At 43.8% G+C, this 17,046-nt stretch overlaps 2 protein-coding genes across 2 annotated transcripts in view; one reads left to right on the plus strand and one right to left on the minus strand.

The window, feature by feature from the left end:
• The window catches only part of LOC144698562 (uncharacterized), a 1,040,782-nt gene that overhangs the window by 257,337 nt on the left and 766,399 nt on the right, over positions 1-17,046 (plus strand). The window lies entirely within an intron of this gene.
• Positions 11,201-11,815, minus strand: LOC144698045 (uncharacterized). The gene has a single exon (XM_078569980.1). The coding sequence runs from the start codon at positions 11,813-11,815 to the stop codon at positions 11,201-11,203; it is 615 nt and encodes a 204-aa protein (XP_078426106.1).

Here is a 17,046-nt window from a genome sequence, read left to right on the forward strand (position 1 = left end):
TCAGTGTGAGTGGAAAAGCACCGAGACACACACACACCCGAGTGAGAGTGTTCCAGTGCACTGACTGTGGAAAGAGCTTTAACCAGTTACACAGCCTGAAATAACATCACACCATTCACAGGGGGAAATTGTACACGTGTTCTATGTGTGGACAAGGATTCAACTGATCATCAAACCTGGAGAGAAACAGGGCACTTGAACCATGGAGAAACTGTGGAAATGTGAGGACTGTGGGAAAGGATTCAATTACCCATCCCAGCTGGAAATCCATCGACGCAGTCACACTGGGGAGAGGCCGTTCACCTGCTCCAAGTGTGGGAAGGGATTCACGCTGTCAGCCAACCTGCGAACACACCAGCGAATTTACACTGAGGAGAGACCATTCACTTGCTCTGAATGTGGGAAGGGTTTCCCTCAATCATCCCACCTGCGAACACACCAGCGAATTCACAATGGGGAGAGACCGTTGGTCTGCTCTGAGTGTGTGAAGGGATTCACTCAGTCATCTGACCTGCTGAGACACCAGTGGGTTCACACTGGGGTGAGACCGTTCACCTGCTCTGAGTGTGGGAAGGGATTCACTCAGTCATCCAGGCTCCGAACACACCAGCAAATTCACACTGGAGAGAGACCGTTCACCTGCTACGTGTGTGGGAAGGGATTCACTCAGCCAGCTGGCCTGCTGAGACACCAACGTTTTCATACTGGGGAAAGACCATTTACCTGCTCCATGTGTGTGAAGGGATTCACTCAGTCATCTGACCTGCTGAGACACCAGTGGGTTCACACTGGGGTGAGACCGTTCACCTGCTCTGAGTGTGGGAAGGGATTCACTCAGTCATCCAGGCTCCGAATACACCAGCGCATTCACACTGGAGAGACACCATAGAACATATGGAATAGGAACGGGAGCAGAACATTTGGCCTCTCAAGCTTGCTGCGCCATTCAATAAGATCATGGCTGATCTTCTTGTCTTTGAATTTCCACATTCCCATCTAACCTCGATAACCTTTGATTCCCTTGCCTAACAAGAATCTATCTACCTGTATCTTAAAAATATTCAATGATCGCGCCTCCACCGCCTTCTGAGGCAGAGAGTTCCCATTCGCACATCCCTCTGAGAGAAAAAAATTATCCTCATCACGGTCCTAAAAGGGCGACCCCCTAATTTTGAAACAGTGCCCCCTAGTTCTGGACTCACCCACAAGAGGAAACATCCTTTCAACGTCCACCTTGTCAAGGCCATTCAGGATCTTGTATACTTCAGTCAAATCACCCCTCATTCTTCTAAACTCCAGTGGAAATAAGCCCAGTGTGTCCAACCTTTCCTCATAAGACAGCCCGCTCCTTCCAGGTAACAATCTAGTGAACATCCTTTGAACCGCCTCCAATGCATTTATATCCTTCCTTAAATAAGGAGAACACAGTATTCAAGGTGCGGTCCTGTATAACTGAAGCATAACATCCTTTTATGTTCAACCCCTCTCGTAACAAATGATAGCATTCCATTAGCCTTATTAATTACTTGCTGTACCTGCATACAAACTTTTTCTGACTCATTTACTAGAACACCTAGGTCCCTCTGGACCTCAGAATTAAGCAGCCATTCTCCATTTAAGCAATACTCTGCTTTTTTGTTCTTCCTGCCAAAGTGACCAACTTCACATTTTCCCACATTTCACTCCATTTGCCAGATCTTTGGCCACTCATTCAACCTATCTACATCCATCTGTAACCTCCTCATGTCCTCTTCACAACATACTTTTCTACCTATCTTTGTGCCATCTGCCAATTTTGCTACCATGTTTTCACTGCCCTGAAATAAGTCATTGATGTAAATCATAAAAAGTTGAGGCCCCAGCACAGACCCCTTTGGGACTCCATTCATCACATCCTGCCAATCAGTAAAAGACCCATTTACACATACTCTCTGCTTTCTGCCAACCTGCCAATCTCCTATCCATGCTAATAAGTTACCCCCTACACCATGCGCTTTTATTTTCCGTAATAATCTTTGATGTGGCACCTTCTCAAATGCCTTCTGGACATCCAAGTCCAGTACGTCTACAGGCTCCCCTTTATCCATTGCGCATGTTACTCCTTCAAAAAAACTCCAATCAATTGGTTAAACATGATTTTCCTTTCACAAAACCATTCTGACTCTTCCCGATTGCCTTGAGCTCTTCTAAGTGCCCAGCTATAACCTCCTTAACGATTGATTCTGATAACTTCCCCACGACAGACGTCAAGCTAACTGGCCTATAGTTTCCTGCTTTCTGCCTCCCTCCCTTCTTGAATAGAGGGGTTATATTTGCTACTTTCCAATCTGATGGAACCTTTCCAGAATCGAGCGAATTTTGGAAAATTAACACCAGCGCACCAACTGCCGCTTTAGCCGCCTCTTTTAAGACCTTAGGATGTAGTTCATTGGGTCCCAGAGACTTGACATCGGCAGCTCCTTCAATTTGCTCAGTACCATTTCCCCAGTGATTTCAATTTCACCAAGTTCCTTTCTCCTGTCACCTTCTGATTTGCAGCTATTACTGGAATGTTTTTTGTACCCTCTATATTGAACACAAAAGCAAAATATTATTCATTTCTTCCACCATTTCCTTATCTACTATTAACTCCCCACTGTCACCCTCTAGAGGACCAACACTCACTTTGCTCACTCTTTTCCTTTTTAAGCACCTGTAGAAACACTTGCTATCCATTTTTACATTTCTAGCAAACTTCCTCTCACACTCTAATTTCTTTCTCCTGATTAACCTTTTAGCCATTTTCGACTGTTCTTTATATTCTGTCCAATCATCTGTCGTGCTGCTCATCTTTGCGGAGTTGTATGCTTTTTCCTTAAGCTGATGCTTTCTTTAACTTCTTTAGTTAACCACAGATGGTGGGTCCTCCCCTTATAATTTTTCTTTATGGTCGGGATGTACTCATTCTGAATACTCTGAAATATCCCCTTAAATGTCTGTCACTGCTTCTCTATTCATCTATCCTCTAGGCTAGTTTCCCATTTCACTTCAGCTAGTTCAGCTTTCATCCCCACATAGTTGCCTTTATTTAAGTTTAAGATACTAGTCTTTGACCCACTCTTCTCCCTTTCAAACTGGATGTAAAATTGAACCATATTGTGCTCGCTGCTACCTAGTAGTGCCCTTACTCTGAGGTCATTAATTAATCCTGTTACATTACACAATACCAAGTCAAATATAACCTGCTCTCTGATTGACTCCTGAACATGCTGCTCTAAGAAACTATCTCAAAAGCATTCTAAGAACTCCTCATCCACGCTATTACTGCCAATCTGATTTTTCTAGTTAATGTATAGATTAAAATCACGCATGATTATTGCCATCCCTTTATCACAAGCACATAATATTTTCTCTTGAGTACTTTGCCCTACACTATGGCTGCTGTTAGGGACCTGTCAACCACTCCCACTAATGACTATTTTTCCCCTACTAATCCTCATCCTGATCTCCTGATCCAAGGTCATCTCTAACTATTGCACCAAATGCCCTCTTTGATTAACAATGCTACCCCTCCACCTTTACCGAGCTTCCTATTTTCCTTGAATGTCATGTATCTCTCAATATTAAGGACCCAATCTTAGTTGTCCTGCAGCCACGCCTCCATAATTACTATCAGATCACATTTATTTACTTCTGTGTGGGTCATCAATTCATTTACTTTGTTTTGAATGCTATGTGCATTCAGATAGAGAGCCTTCAGTCTTGTCTTTTTGTTACCGTTGTAACATCTAGTCTTGACTGTTGATTTATTCTTAGGTTTTTTCTCTCAGTCCTTTCCTGCCTTTCTCTGACCATCATTTCTCATGTTAATATTTTGCTCTCCTGTCTTGACTCTACACCTTGAATTGCTACCTCTACCCAAGCTTAATCCCTCACTGCTCTTGTTTAGTTTAAAGCCCTCTCTACTTCCCTAGCTATGCGATTTGCGAGGACACTCATCCCAGCACGGTTCAGGTGTAAACCGTCCCAACGGTACAGCCCCCACTGTCCCCAGCACTGATATCAGTGCCCCACAAACCGGAACCCAGTTCTCCCACACCAATCTTTGAGCCACGCATTGGTCTCGCTAATCTTATTTGCCCGATGCCAATTTGCACGTGGCTCAGGTAATAATCCAGAGATTATTACCTTTGAGTTTCTGCTGCATAATTTGGTACCTAGCTCCTTATAATGACTTTACAGAACCTCTTTCCTAGTTCTACCTATGTCATTGGTACGTACATGGACCAGGACAACTGGATTCTCCCCCTCCCATTGCAAGTCCCTCTCCAGCCCTGAGCAGATGTCCGGAACCCTGGCACTGGGCAGGCAACATAGCCGTCTGGATTCTCATTCTTTGCTGCAGAGAACAATGTCAATGCCCTCACTATACTATCCCTTACTACCACTACATTCCTTTTTGCTCCCCCTGCGTGAATGGCTTCCTGTACCACAGTGTCATGGCCAGCCAGCTCATCCACCTTGCACATTTCACTTTCATCTACACAGGTTGTGAGCACCTCAAACCTGTTTGACACTTGCAAAGTCTGAGACTCCTCCACTCCTGCCTGCTCAGTCCCATTACCTGCCTCACTGACAGTCACATCCTCCTGTCCCTCACTGCTGATCAAAACAGATGACCCTCTTCTAAGAGGTGTGACTGTCTTCCAGAACAAAGTATCCAGGTATTTCTCCCCGTCCCTTATGTTGTGCAGTGTCTGCATTTCGGTTTCCAGATCAATAATCCTGATCCGGAATTCCTCAAGCTGCTGACACGTCCTGCAGATGTGTTTGTCATGGATCGCCTTGGCATCCAAAAGCTCCCACATCTCACAGCTGCAACATAACCCCTGTCCTACCATTCTAACTTATATTATTTAGTTAATTTACTTTAATTACTTTCTTCCTATGTATGCTACAATTTACTGTGTTTACTGAATGCTAGTACCACTGACAACTAAAGATTATATGCTTCTTAACTACAAGGGATGTGTATTAGATGTTTATTTAAGTAACTCTATTTTATTGCTTGTTTAAAATCTTTGTTGTTTAATTTGAATTTTAATGTTTTCAAATTTTTGTTTATTATTGTAAAGTTATTTTTATTTATAGATCTACCTAAACTCGCCTGTCCTAAGCTGGTTTCTCACACACTGTCCCTTCGACTGAGTACTTACCGACCAATCAACGTCCCAGCTTCCTGTGACATCACAGTTGCCTCTTTCCCCCCACTCCTGCTGCCTCACAGCAACTGCAACAGTGAAACAGCCCGTTCCTCACTCAAATCCCCCGTCTATATTTATAGGCGTTCCTCACTCAAATCCCCGGTCTGTATTTATAGGCGTTCCTCACTCAAATCCCCCGTCTGTATTTATAGACACTCCTCACTCAAATCCTCACTCTATTTATAGACATTCCTCACTCAAATCCCCCGTCTGTATTTATAGGAATTCCTCGTTCAAATCCCCGGTCTGTATTTATAGACACTCCTCACTCAAATCCCCAGTCTGTATTTATAGGCATTCCTCGTTCAAATCCCCGGTCTGTATTTATAGACACTCCTCACTCAAATCCCCTGTCTGTATTTATAGGCGTTCCTCACTCAAATCCCCAATCTGTATTTATAGGGGTTCCTCACTCAAATCCCCGGTCTGTATTTATAGACGCTCCTCACTCAAATCCCCGGCCTGTATTTATAGATGCTCCTCACTCAAATCCCCGGTCTGTATTTATAGACACTCCTCACTCAAATCCCCGGTCTGTATTCATAGGCCTTCCTCACTCAAATCCCCGGTCTGTATTTATACGCCTTCCTCACTCAAATCCCCGGTCTGTATTTATAGGCGTTCCTCGTTCAAATCCCCGGCCTGTATTTATAGACACTCATCACTCAAATCCATGGTCTGCATGTGCTCCTCTCTCAAATCCCTGGTCTGTATTTATAGACACTCCTCACTCAAATCCCCGGTCTGTATTTATAGACACTACTCACTCAAATCCCCAGTCTTTATTTATAGGTATTCCTCACTCAAATCCCTGGTCTGTATTTATAGATGCTCCTCACTCAAATCCCTGGTCTGTATTTATAGACACTCCACACTCAAATCCTCGGTCTGTATTTATAGACGTTCCTCACTCAAATCCCCGGTCTGTATTTATAGGCATTCCTCACTCAAATCCCCTGTCTGTATTTATAGGCGTTCCTCACTCAAATCCCCAATCTGTATTTATAGGGGTTCCTCACTCAAATCCCCGGTCTGTATTTATAGACGCTCCTCACTCAAATCCACGGCCTGTATTTATAGATGCTCCTCACTCAAATCCCCAGTCTGTATTTATAGACGCTCCTCACTCAAATCCTCGGTCTGGATTTATAGGCGCTCCTCACTCAAATCCTCAGTCTGTATTTATAGACGTTCCTCACTCAAATCCCCGGTCTGTATTTATAGACACTCCTCACTCAAATCCCCGATCTGTATTTATAGACGTTCCTCACTCAAATCCTCGGTCTGTATTTATAGACGTTCCTCACTCAAATCCTCGGTCTGTATTTATAGACACTCCTCACTCAAATCCTCAGTCTGTATTTATAGACGTTCCTCACTCAAATCCCTGGACTGTATTTTTAGGTGCTCCTCACTCAAATCCCTGGTCTGTATTTATAGACGCTCCTCACTCAAATCCCTGGTCTGTATTTATAGACGCTCCTCACTCCAATCCCCGGTCTGTATTTATAGACACTCCTCACTCAAATCCCCGGTATGTATTTATAAGCGTTCCTCACTCAAATCCCCGGTCTGTATTTATAGACGCTCCTCACTCAAATCCTCGGTCTGTATTTATAGGTGCTCCTCAGCTCCCCACTGTCTCCTGCAGGTCCGCTCTGCACTGACTCCCAGCAAGGTAGGCCTCACTCAAAACCCAGACCTGTATTCATAGACGCTTCTCATCTCCCGAGTATCTCCCACAGGTCTGCTCCACTCCAACTCCCAGCAAGGTGGAGGGATGGAGCCAGTGACTATGGAGTGGAGTTTGTAGCGAGGACTGAAGACAATGGCTTTCGTCTTCTCAATATTTAAATGGAGGAAATTTCTGTTGATCCAGTTCTCCCGGTATCCTTGGGTGCATCTCATTTGGCTCAGGTGACTTCACAACTTTAAAGTAAAAGCAAAATACTGCGGATGTTGGAATTCTGAAACAAAAGCAGAAAATGCTGGAAAAACTCAGTAGGTCTAACAGCATCTGTGGAGAGAGAACAAAACAGTGAGTCATACAGACTCGAAACATTAATTGTTTTTTTTCATTCCACAGATGATGTCAGATCTGCTGAGTTTTTCCAGCAGTGACGGAGGAGGGGGCGGGGCTGGATGACCGAATGGGAGCAGCTGCTCCTCCAGCCAATCAGACAGAATGAGGGGCGGGGCTGATCTCGGTTCTCCCTCATTGGCTGAAACTCTGCATCATTCTGAAAGCTGATTTGTCTCAAACTCCAGGAGAAAATTGGACCTTTCTGTTTGTGACTTTAAACAGATGAATCCCTGTGGGTGTGGAGCAGACATTTCAACATTTGTTACTGAAATGTGGGAACATGATAAAACAACGTACAAACAATTCAAGGGCTCACTTCAAGGAATGACTAGCCAGGCAGGGAAAGTCACCATTAGAACAAGTAGAATCCCTGGTTTCAATAAATGAACGGGCAGAAGGGTTAGGACAGGTTAGGGAGAAGGTTAATACTGTCATCATTCAGAACATCACATGGAAGCCCAGGCCTGGGAGAGGGGGATCCACCGCAGACATAGGAACAGGGGAACGAAAACAAAAAATGCCAGAAAAACACAGCAGGTCTGAAAGTATCTGTGGAGAGAGAGACAGAGACAATGTTTGGAGTTTGTAAAACCCTTTTTCAGATCTAAAAGGAGGTGGAGATGTGGTGAAATATGTACTGATTAAAGAGAGTGAATTTGCCCAATCTCTCCTCATAAGACAGTCCCACCATCCCCGGAACAAACCTGTGAACTTTCATTGCACTCCCTATATGGCAATGATATCCTTCTGAGGCAAGGTGACCAAAACTGCACACACTACTCCAGGTGCGGTCTAAACAAGATTCTAAACAATTAAAGCAAGACTTTACTACTCCTGTACTCAAATCCTCTTGTGGCAAAAGCTAACATTCCACGAGCCTTCCGAATATCTTGCTGCATCTGCATGTTAGCCTTCAGCGACTTGTGGACAAGGACACTCAGGTCCCTTTGTACATCTACACTTTCTCATCTCTTATCTTTTAGGAAATACTCTGAACGTTAGTTCCTTCTGCCATTTTTCCACAATATATTCCATCTGCCATGTTCTTGCCCACTCACTAAGTCAAATCCTCCCATAGCTGTTTTACATCTACGTCACAACACATTCCCACCTCACTTTGTATCATCTGCGAACTTGGAAGGATTACATTTGGTCCCCACATCCAAATTGTTAATATATATTGTGATCAACTGGGACCCAAGTACTGATCTTTGTGGTACCCCACTAATAACAGCCTACCAACACGAGAATTACCCGTTTATTCCTACTCTCTGTTTTCTGCCTGTTCGCCAATCCTTAATCCATGTCAGTGTGTTGCCTCCTATCCCATGTGGGTTTATTTTGCTAATTAATATGTCAGGTCCCGGTGACTTATCAACTTTCAATCCCATTCTTACTGATATTAATTACCTTCAACTCCTTATTCTCCCTACTCCCTTGGATCTCTAAATCTGGGAGATTTCTTGTATCTTCCCTGGTGAAGGCAGACTCAGAATTATCATTAAGCTTCTCTGCCCTTTCTCTATTCCCCGACTCTGCATGAATGGACCCTCATTTGCCTAAAGCAGCTTTTAGAGTCTGTTTTTATCTTTTCTCTAGATTGCATTCATATGCTATTCTCCCTTTCTTTACCAGTTTCCTGGTCTTCTTTTGTTGTATTTTAAAAGCCTCCCAATCCTCAGGTTTACTACCACTTCTGGCAACTTCAAAAGCTTATCTTTAAATCTTATACCATTCTTAACTTCCTTTGTCAGCCACGGTTGACTGACTTTTTGGGGGTTTTGCACCTTGAAGGAAGGTGTATGTGCTGTAAGCTATTTAATAATTCTTTGAAGACTATCCATTGCCTCTGTACATTTTAACGTATTTTCACATTCTATCTCAGCCAATTTGTCCCTCACGCCTTCATAATTTCCTTTATTCAACTTTAACACCCGTGCTTCAGAGTGAACTACCTCATTTTCAAACATAGTATAAAATACTATAATATTGTGTTTACTCGCCCCTCAAGGTTCTTTTACAAGATTATTAATTAGTCCTTTTTCATTACATAATGCTAGATCTAAAATAGCCTGACCTCGAGTCAGCTCCTCAACATACTGCTCTAGAAAACCATCCCCAACATACTCCAGAGATTCATCTTCCACAGCATCAGTGCTCAATTGGTTTACCCAGTGTACATGTAGATTGAAGTCATCCATGATCAATGTATAGCCTATGCTACATGCTTCTTTCATCTCCTGATTAATACATTACTATTACCATTACTATCTGGTAGGCTATGAATAACTCCAACCAATGTCTGCTGCCTTTTGCTAATTCTTAGCTCCACCCAAACAGATTCCACACATTGTTCTTCCAAACTGAGATCCCCTTTACCAATGCACTGATCTCATCCCTTATTATCAGCACAACTCCACCTCCTTTTCTGCCTTTACTAAACTTCCAGTATCCATGAATATTCAGTTCCAGGTTTTTGTCACCATGCAGCCATGTTTCCATAATGGCAATAATATCTTACCCCTATATCTGACTATTTGTGCTTTTTGATCATTGATTGCGAATGCTGTGCGCATTCAGGTAGAGCATCTTTAATTTTCCCTTTTTAACATAATTCTGCATTTGAAGCAGACTCAATGCTCTGCTTTGTTTCTCCTGCCTTGTAGCCTCACTACTACTTCCTGTTACTCATTTTACTTCCTTCTCATTTTACACTTAAAGGAGGATGAGTAGAATAAATTAACAGTAACTTCACTTTGCTACAATTCTCCTAACTTTATCTTATTTTAGTTTACTTTATGACTATATTTCACTTTGACTTGATTTAACGTTACTTCCCTTTTGTTGGTGTTCCTTACTGAAATCCAGGCAGCTACCTCTTTATAAATGTTATTTTTTTTTCTAGTTTTAAGCTATTTAAACACAATCCCTAACAGCAACTTCTCACCAACCAAGTTTTCCTGCGATGTCGCTCTTGGGTTTATTTTCAAACTCAGCCCACTGCCCGATCGGAGGTGTTCCTCACAGGTCTGGCTGTCTCCTCTCCAAGAAGGTGAGACACGTCGGGAAGGACCAGAAGAGAAAGTTTACCTGTGTCACAGCCACATAGGATCTCACTTGTGACTTTGATAAGAGCTGTTTTCGAACTGAGGCAGGGCAGAAACCTGATTGGAGGGATTCAAACAGGGAGTTCTCGGAAAAATGGACACAGTTTTGGGAGATTACAAAATGTTTAAGGATTTTTTGAAAGGAAAGAGAGGCTGGAGATGGGGCGGCAGCATGCAAAGATGGAAGAGTGAAGGGCTTGTTTTTATTTAAGGATATATAATGAAGGAAGGTTTAAAGGAGAGCAGAACAGTATCTGAAAAGAGAGAACCATTGACAATGACGGTAAACATTGGGAAGTTGGATGGTCAATAGTTTAGTGGGAATAGGTTCGATAGAGCAGGTGGTGCACACAGAGGGCATGAGAGGAGATGGGAGAGAAACTGGAAAAAGATGTGTTCACGGCTCAGACATTGGGGGAAATTTAGAGACAGTTTGTCCTGGTGGGTTAGTGGAAGGGAGGGAAGCAGCAGAGGCAGCTGATCGGATTGTTTCAATCTTAGTGACAAAGAAGCTCCATGAGCTCCTCACAATTGTCGTTGGGGCTGAGGATGGAGGAGACAGGGCAGAGGGAGAGTCCTTCAAAAGGAACTAACTTGTGTTCGAGATATCAAAATGACTCAACACACTGTTTATCGCAAAGGTGATTTATTCCAACTTTATACAGAATCTGTAACTGGACTGGAGTTTATTAACCTCAGCAGAAACACACTTCAATCAATATGCTTCAGACAAGAATATCATTGGGAATTAAATCCAACCAGAGCAGTTACTTGTGAGCACGCTGGTGTCTCAGCAGATTGGATGATTGAGTGAATCCCTTCCCACACTCTGAGCAGGTAAATGGCCTCTCCCCAGTGTGAACTTGCTGGTGTCTCCGCAGATGGAATGACTGTGTGAATCCCTTTCCACACTTGGAGCAGGTGAACGGTCTCTCCCCAGTGTGAACTTGCTGGTGTTCCAGTAGGGTGGATGGATCAGCAAATCCCTTTTCACATGTGGAGCAGGTAAATAGTCTCTCCCTAGTGTGAACCCTCTGGTGTCTCAGCAGGCTGGATGAATCAGTGAATCCCTTCCCACAATCAGAACAGGTAAATGGTCTCTCCCCAGTGTGACCTCGCTGGTGTCTGAGCAGGGTCCATGAATCAGTGAATCCCTTCCCACAATCAGAACAGGTAAATGGTCTCTCCCCAGAATGAACTCGCTGGTGTCTATGTAGATGGAATGACTGAGTGAATCCCTTCCCACAATCAGAACAGGTAAATGGTCTCTCCCCAGTGTGAACTCGCTGGTGTCTCAGTCGGTTGGATGAATCAGCAAATCCCTTTTTACACACAGTGCAGGTAAACGGTCTTTCCCCAGTGTGAACTCGCTTATGTTTCATGAGGGAGGATGAATCAGCAAATCCTATTTTACACACAGAGCAGGTAAACAGTCTCTCCTCAGTGTGAACTTGCTGGTGTCTCTGCAGGTTGGATGAGGTAGTGAATCCCTTCCCACACTCGGTGCAGGTGAACGGCCTCTCCCCAGTGTGAACTCGCTGGTGTCTCAGTCGGTTGGATGAATCAGAAAATCCCTTTCCACACACTGAACATGTGAATGGCCTCTCTCCAGTCTTTGTGCGCTGACGAATTTCTAGCTGGGATGGGTGATTGAATCCCTTCCCACAGTCCCCACATTTCCATGGATTCTCTCCAGCGTGACTGTATTTCAACAGGTCAGATGATCGGCTGAAGCCTCGTCCACACACACAACACGTGTACGGTTTCTTCCCACTGTGAACGGTGCTTTTTCCTTCCATGTTTAATCGGGCGACTCCATCAGATCCTGATGTGATGTTTGGTTTCAGTTTCCCGACTGCAATTCCTCCCCTTCTAATCCTCTGTGAAATTGATTTAAAACAGAAAAAAGGGAGTGAGAGAGAGCCCACAAAAACACAAAGGCAGGTTGTGAAATTGAGCTGAATGAATCTAGGAATTTGTGGGGCCGGCACTAGGCAAAGGTGACCATGAAAACTGTTGGATTGTCATTATCTTCAGTCTCCACTACAAACTCCACTCCCTGATCACTGACTCCATCCATCTCCCAGGCAACTGTCTGAGGCTGAACCAGACTGTTCACAACCATGGTGAAATATTTCACCCCAAGATGAGCTTCCAGCCACATATCCACATCATCACCAAGACCGCCTATTTCCACCTAAAAACAGAAAATGTCAGAAAACTCAGCAGGTCAGGCAGCATTAGTGCAGAGATCAAGAGTTAGTTTTTCAGGTTGTGATGACCCTTCCTCAGAACTGTGGAAAGATAGAAATGTAATAGGTTTTGAGTCAGTGAAAGGGGGATTGTGAGGGAAGAACTAAAGGCAAGGTCTCTCATCGGGTGGATCCGCCTCAGTAACATCGCCGGACTTTGTTTCTGCCTCAGCTCAAGCATTTTTGAAACTCTACGTAGTCTACTTGGACTTCAGCAAGGCTTTTGAAAAGGTCCCGCGTGGGAGACTGATAACGAAGGTAAGAGCCCATGGGATCCAAGGCAATTTGGCAAATTGGATCCAGAATTGGCTGAGTGGCAGGAAGCAGAGTTTGATGGTCGAGGGGTGTTTTTGTGACTGGATGCCTGTGTCCAGTGGGGTTCCACAGGGATCGGTGTTGGGTCCTTTGCTGTTTGTGGTATATATAAACGATTTAGACTTGAATGTCGGAGGGTTGATCAGTAAGTTTGCGGATGACACGAAAATTGGTGGGGTGGTGAATAGTGAGGAGGATAGCCTTAGATTACAGGAGGATATCGACAGGCTGGTCAGATGGGCTGATCAGTGGCAAATGGAATGTAATCCAGATAAATGTGAGGTGATGCACTTGGGCAGGGCAAACAAGGCACGGAAATACACGATGAATGGTAGGACCCTGGGAAGTACCGAGGATCAGAGGGACCTTGGTGTGCATGTCCACTGGTCTCTTAAGGTAGCGGGACAGGTAGATAAGGTGGTTAAGTAGGCATATGGGATACTTGCCTTTATTAGCTGAGGCATAGAATATGGGAGGTTATGCTGGAACTGTCTAAAACGCTGGTTAAGCCACAGCTAAAGTATTGCGTGCATTTCTGGAATCCGCATTATCAGGAGGATGTGATTGCACTAGAGAGAGTGCAGAGGAGATTTACCAGGATGTTGCCTGGGCTGGAGAGTTTCAGTTATGAGGAGAGATTGGATAGGCTGGGGTTATTTTCCCTAGAGCAGAGGAGATTGAGGGGGGACATGATTGAGGTGTATAAAATTATGAGGGGTATGGATAGGGTAGACAGGAAGGAACTTTTCCCTTTGGTGGAGGGATCAATAACCAGGGGGCATAGATTTAGGGTAAGGGGCAGGAGGTTTAGAGGGGATGCGAGGAAGAATTTTTTCACCCAGAGGGTGGTGGGAATCTGGAACTCACTGGCTGAAAGAGTGGTAGAGGCAGAAACCCTTACAACATTTAAGAAGTATTTGGATGTGCACTTGCGATGCAATGGCATATAAGGCTATGGGCCTAGCACTGGAAAATGGGATTAGAATAGTTAGGTGCTTGTTTGACCGGCACAGATTCAATAGGCCGAAGGGCCTTTTTCTGTGCTGTAGACCTCTCTGACTCTGTAAATCTCATCCATTCCTTTGCTCCCTCTAGACATGTCTATGCTGACACTTTCCTATCTGGCCTCCCACATTCAAACTCCATAAACCTGAGATAATCCAAAACTTCACTGCCTATCACAGACTCATATAATTGTGAGAGCATTGAAGGAGACCATTCGGCCCTTCCTGTCTGTACCAACTCTCTGAATGAGCAATTCAATTTGTGCCATTTCCCCACCTTCTCCTCATAAACCTGCACATTCTTCCTTTTCAGGTCCTGATCCTCTTGAATGCTTTGATTGAAGCTGCCTCCACCACACTCTCAGGCTGCACATCTTAACCACTCGCTGTGTGAAAAAGTTTCTTCTCATATCTACATTGATTATTTTTTCTTAAATCTGTGCCATCTTGTTCTCTATCCTTTCACGAATGGGTACAGTTTCTCCCTCTTTACTCTGTCCAGACCCTTAAGATTTGATAGAGGTATTCAAAATCATAAGTAAATCTTACTTACACCGTGTCTCTTCCTTCCATCACCACTCTGCTCATTGACCTACACAGGCTACCTCAATTTTAAGATTCTCATCCTTGTTTTCAAATCTCTCAACAGTTTCTCCCTCTGTTTTTTCCAGTCCCTATGATGATTGACATCTTTTCCCACAGACAGAACAGACAAACCTTATTCCTTCCACATTCAATGCTGTTGATAGTCAGGTCCCGATGAATGGAGTGAATCTTTCAGTTCTTGATGTGATTCTTGAATTGAGTTTCCTGTCTGTCAATCCACCCTTTCTAATGTCCTGTAATAGAAATTTACAATAGCCATCACTGTATGTCCAGGATAGAAATTGAGAAGAAACAAAAATTTCTCTTGGTTTGAGTTTGTTGTGTGTAAATCCTCCCCTTCTAACCCCCTGGGAAAGGGAGTTTCCAAAATCCATCCCTGTCAGTCCAGGAGAGAAACTCACAACATTATCTCCTCCTGCAACCTGGACCAGGATGACCGCGCATGCGCCCTGCTGCACGTTGCTCCCTATAAATCCGGAAATGTGAGGGGCGGACGAGGCCCCACAGCTGCCGCCGGATTGGCAGCAAACGTGGGGCGTGTACATTCCTACTGTGGGTTTGGTGCCTCCACTGGGTGTTCATGAACCCGCCACACCCACTCCGACGCCTCCATTACCCTCCTACAGTCGGTTATTTCTCACTCGTTGCGGACCCGAGATAATTACAAACCGCGCAGCTGCAGCATTCGCTGCGCATGCGCTAGGTCGAAATCCTACCGCGCATGCTTCATTAAAGCCAAGCCACGGCGCATGCGTAGTCTCCCCTGCAGTGAGGATAGGGCACATCCTGTGTCGCTCCGAATGCTGGGTAATCGTCCCGCCATGGAAAGGTGATAGTGTTGAATAGATATTGTTTTGGGATTTGATTGCGATGGAGCCATAGCGGAAGGATATAAAATTATTAAATCCCTTGATTGATAAAACAAAGTGAACTGGCCCTGCACCATAGTTCTGTCCTGAATGTAATTACCAGCAGAACAAACCACTACCATTAGATGTCTGGAGACCACTGGAGTCTCAGCAGATCGAGTGAATAACTGATTTTTTTTCCCCATACATGGAACATTTAAACAGCGTCCTGCCATTAAGAATGTGCTGATTATGGATGAAATGCTTTCAACTTTTAAAGATGGAATTTTTAACATTGTTAAATGGCAATAATGAACCAAATGGGTTTTTCTGGCAATGCTAGTCACCATTACTGACACTGACTGTCAATTACAAGCTTTGATTGATTCATTGAATTTAAATTCGATCAGCTGTGATCCTGATTCCCTATCAGAAAATTCTGGAAATACTCAGTGGTCAGGCCGAGACTGTGGAAAGAGAAACATTTAACGGCTCAGGTCACCGAACTTCCAACTAAATTGGAAAATAAGTTAGAGATACAATAGATTTTAGGAAAGAACACAAACAGTGAAAGGGAGAGGGGGAAAGAACAGAAGAAAAAGCTTGTGATTGGGTGAATACAGGAGAGATTAAATAACAAAAGGGATAAGGACACAAGGCAAAAACTGTGGTAATGGAACGAATAAATAAACTAAAGGTGAGAGAGCCATTCTGTATCTGTTGTCTATTTCTGTTCTGACCTGAAATGTGTTGCTTCTCTGTTGACTCATATGACTTCTGACCCACACTGAAAACTCCCAATCCTTCCCCACCATTACAGAGATTTTATTGAGCAAATACACACAAATCATGCAGGAAAAGTCTCAATTTTTAAACATTGAAATACCGAAACATAGAAATATTTACGACCCAGAAGGTGGTTGTTTGATCCATCGTGTCCATGTTGACAGAAAAAGAACAATCTGAAGAAGGGTCATTCCGACTCAAAACGTTTACTCTGGTTCTCCCGCCACAGACGCTGTCAGACCTGCTGAGCTTTTCCAGCATTTTCTGTTTTTATTTCAGATTTCCTGGATCCACAATATTTTGATTTTATATTATTATTATTTATGATATAAAAGAACAATCCAGTTCAATCTCACGTTCTAGCTCTTGGTCTGTAGCTGTGTAGGTTACATCAGCTCAAATCATTTTCCAAGTTTTCTTTTCTTTAACCAAGTGGGGGTTTCTGCCTCTGCCAACAGCTCAGTCAGTGGGCTCGAGACCCCACACATCTGAGTGAAATAAATTGCTCGACAACTCCCCATTAATCCTTCCATTAATTTTGTTAAGTTGAATTGTTGGTTTTACTGTGACTCTGTTAGTAACACTTTCTCCTCTATGTTGGAAGGTTCTGACGTCAAATCCCATTACTCAGACTTGAGCACAGCAATCAGTTAACCATCCAGCAGCGTACTGAGGGAATCCTGCACTGGTGGTGGTGTTTCCTTGGGATTTTAAACTGAGGTCCCCTCTGCCCTCTCAGCTGAATTTAAAATACCCCATGTCACTATTTCACAAAGAGTCCCGTGTCCTGTCTAATATTTAT

Source organism: Cetorhinus maximus, chromosome 23 (genome assembly GCF_964194155.1).
Source record: "Cetorhinus maximus chromosome 23, sCetMax3.hap1.1, whole genome shotgun sequence".
Lineage (NCBI taxonomy): Eukaryota > Metazoa > Chordata > Chondrichthyes > Lamniformes > Cetorhinidae > Cetorhinus > Cetorhinus maximus.

Coding starts and splice junctions, on each gene's coding strand:
- LOC144698045 (XM_078569980.1), bottom strand. CDS start 11,815: ATGAAACATAAGCGAGTTCACACTGGGGAAAGACCGTTTACCTGCACT.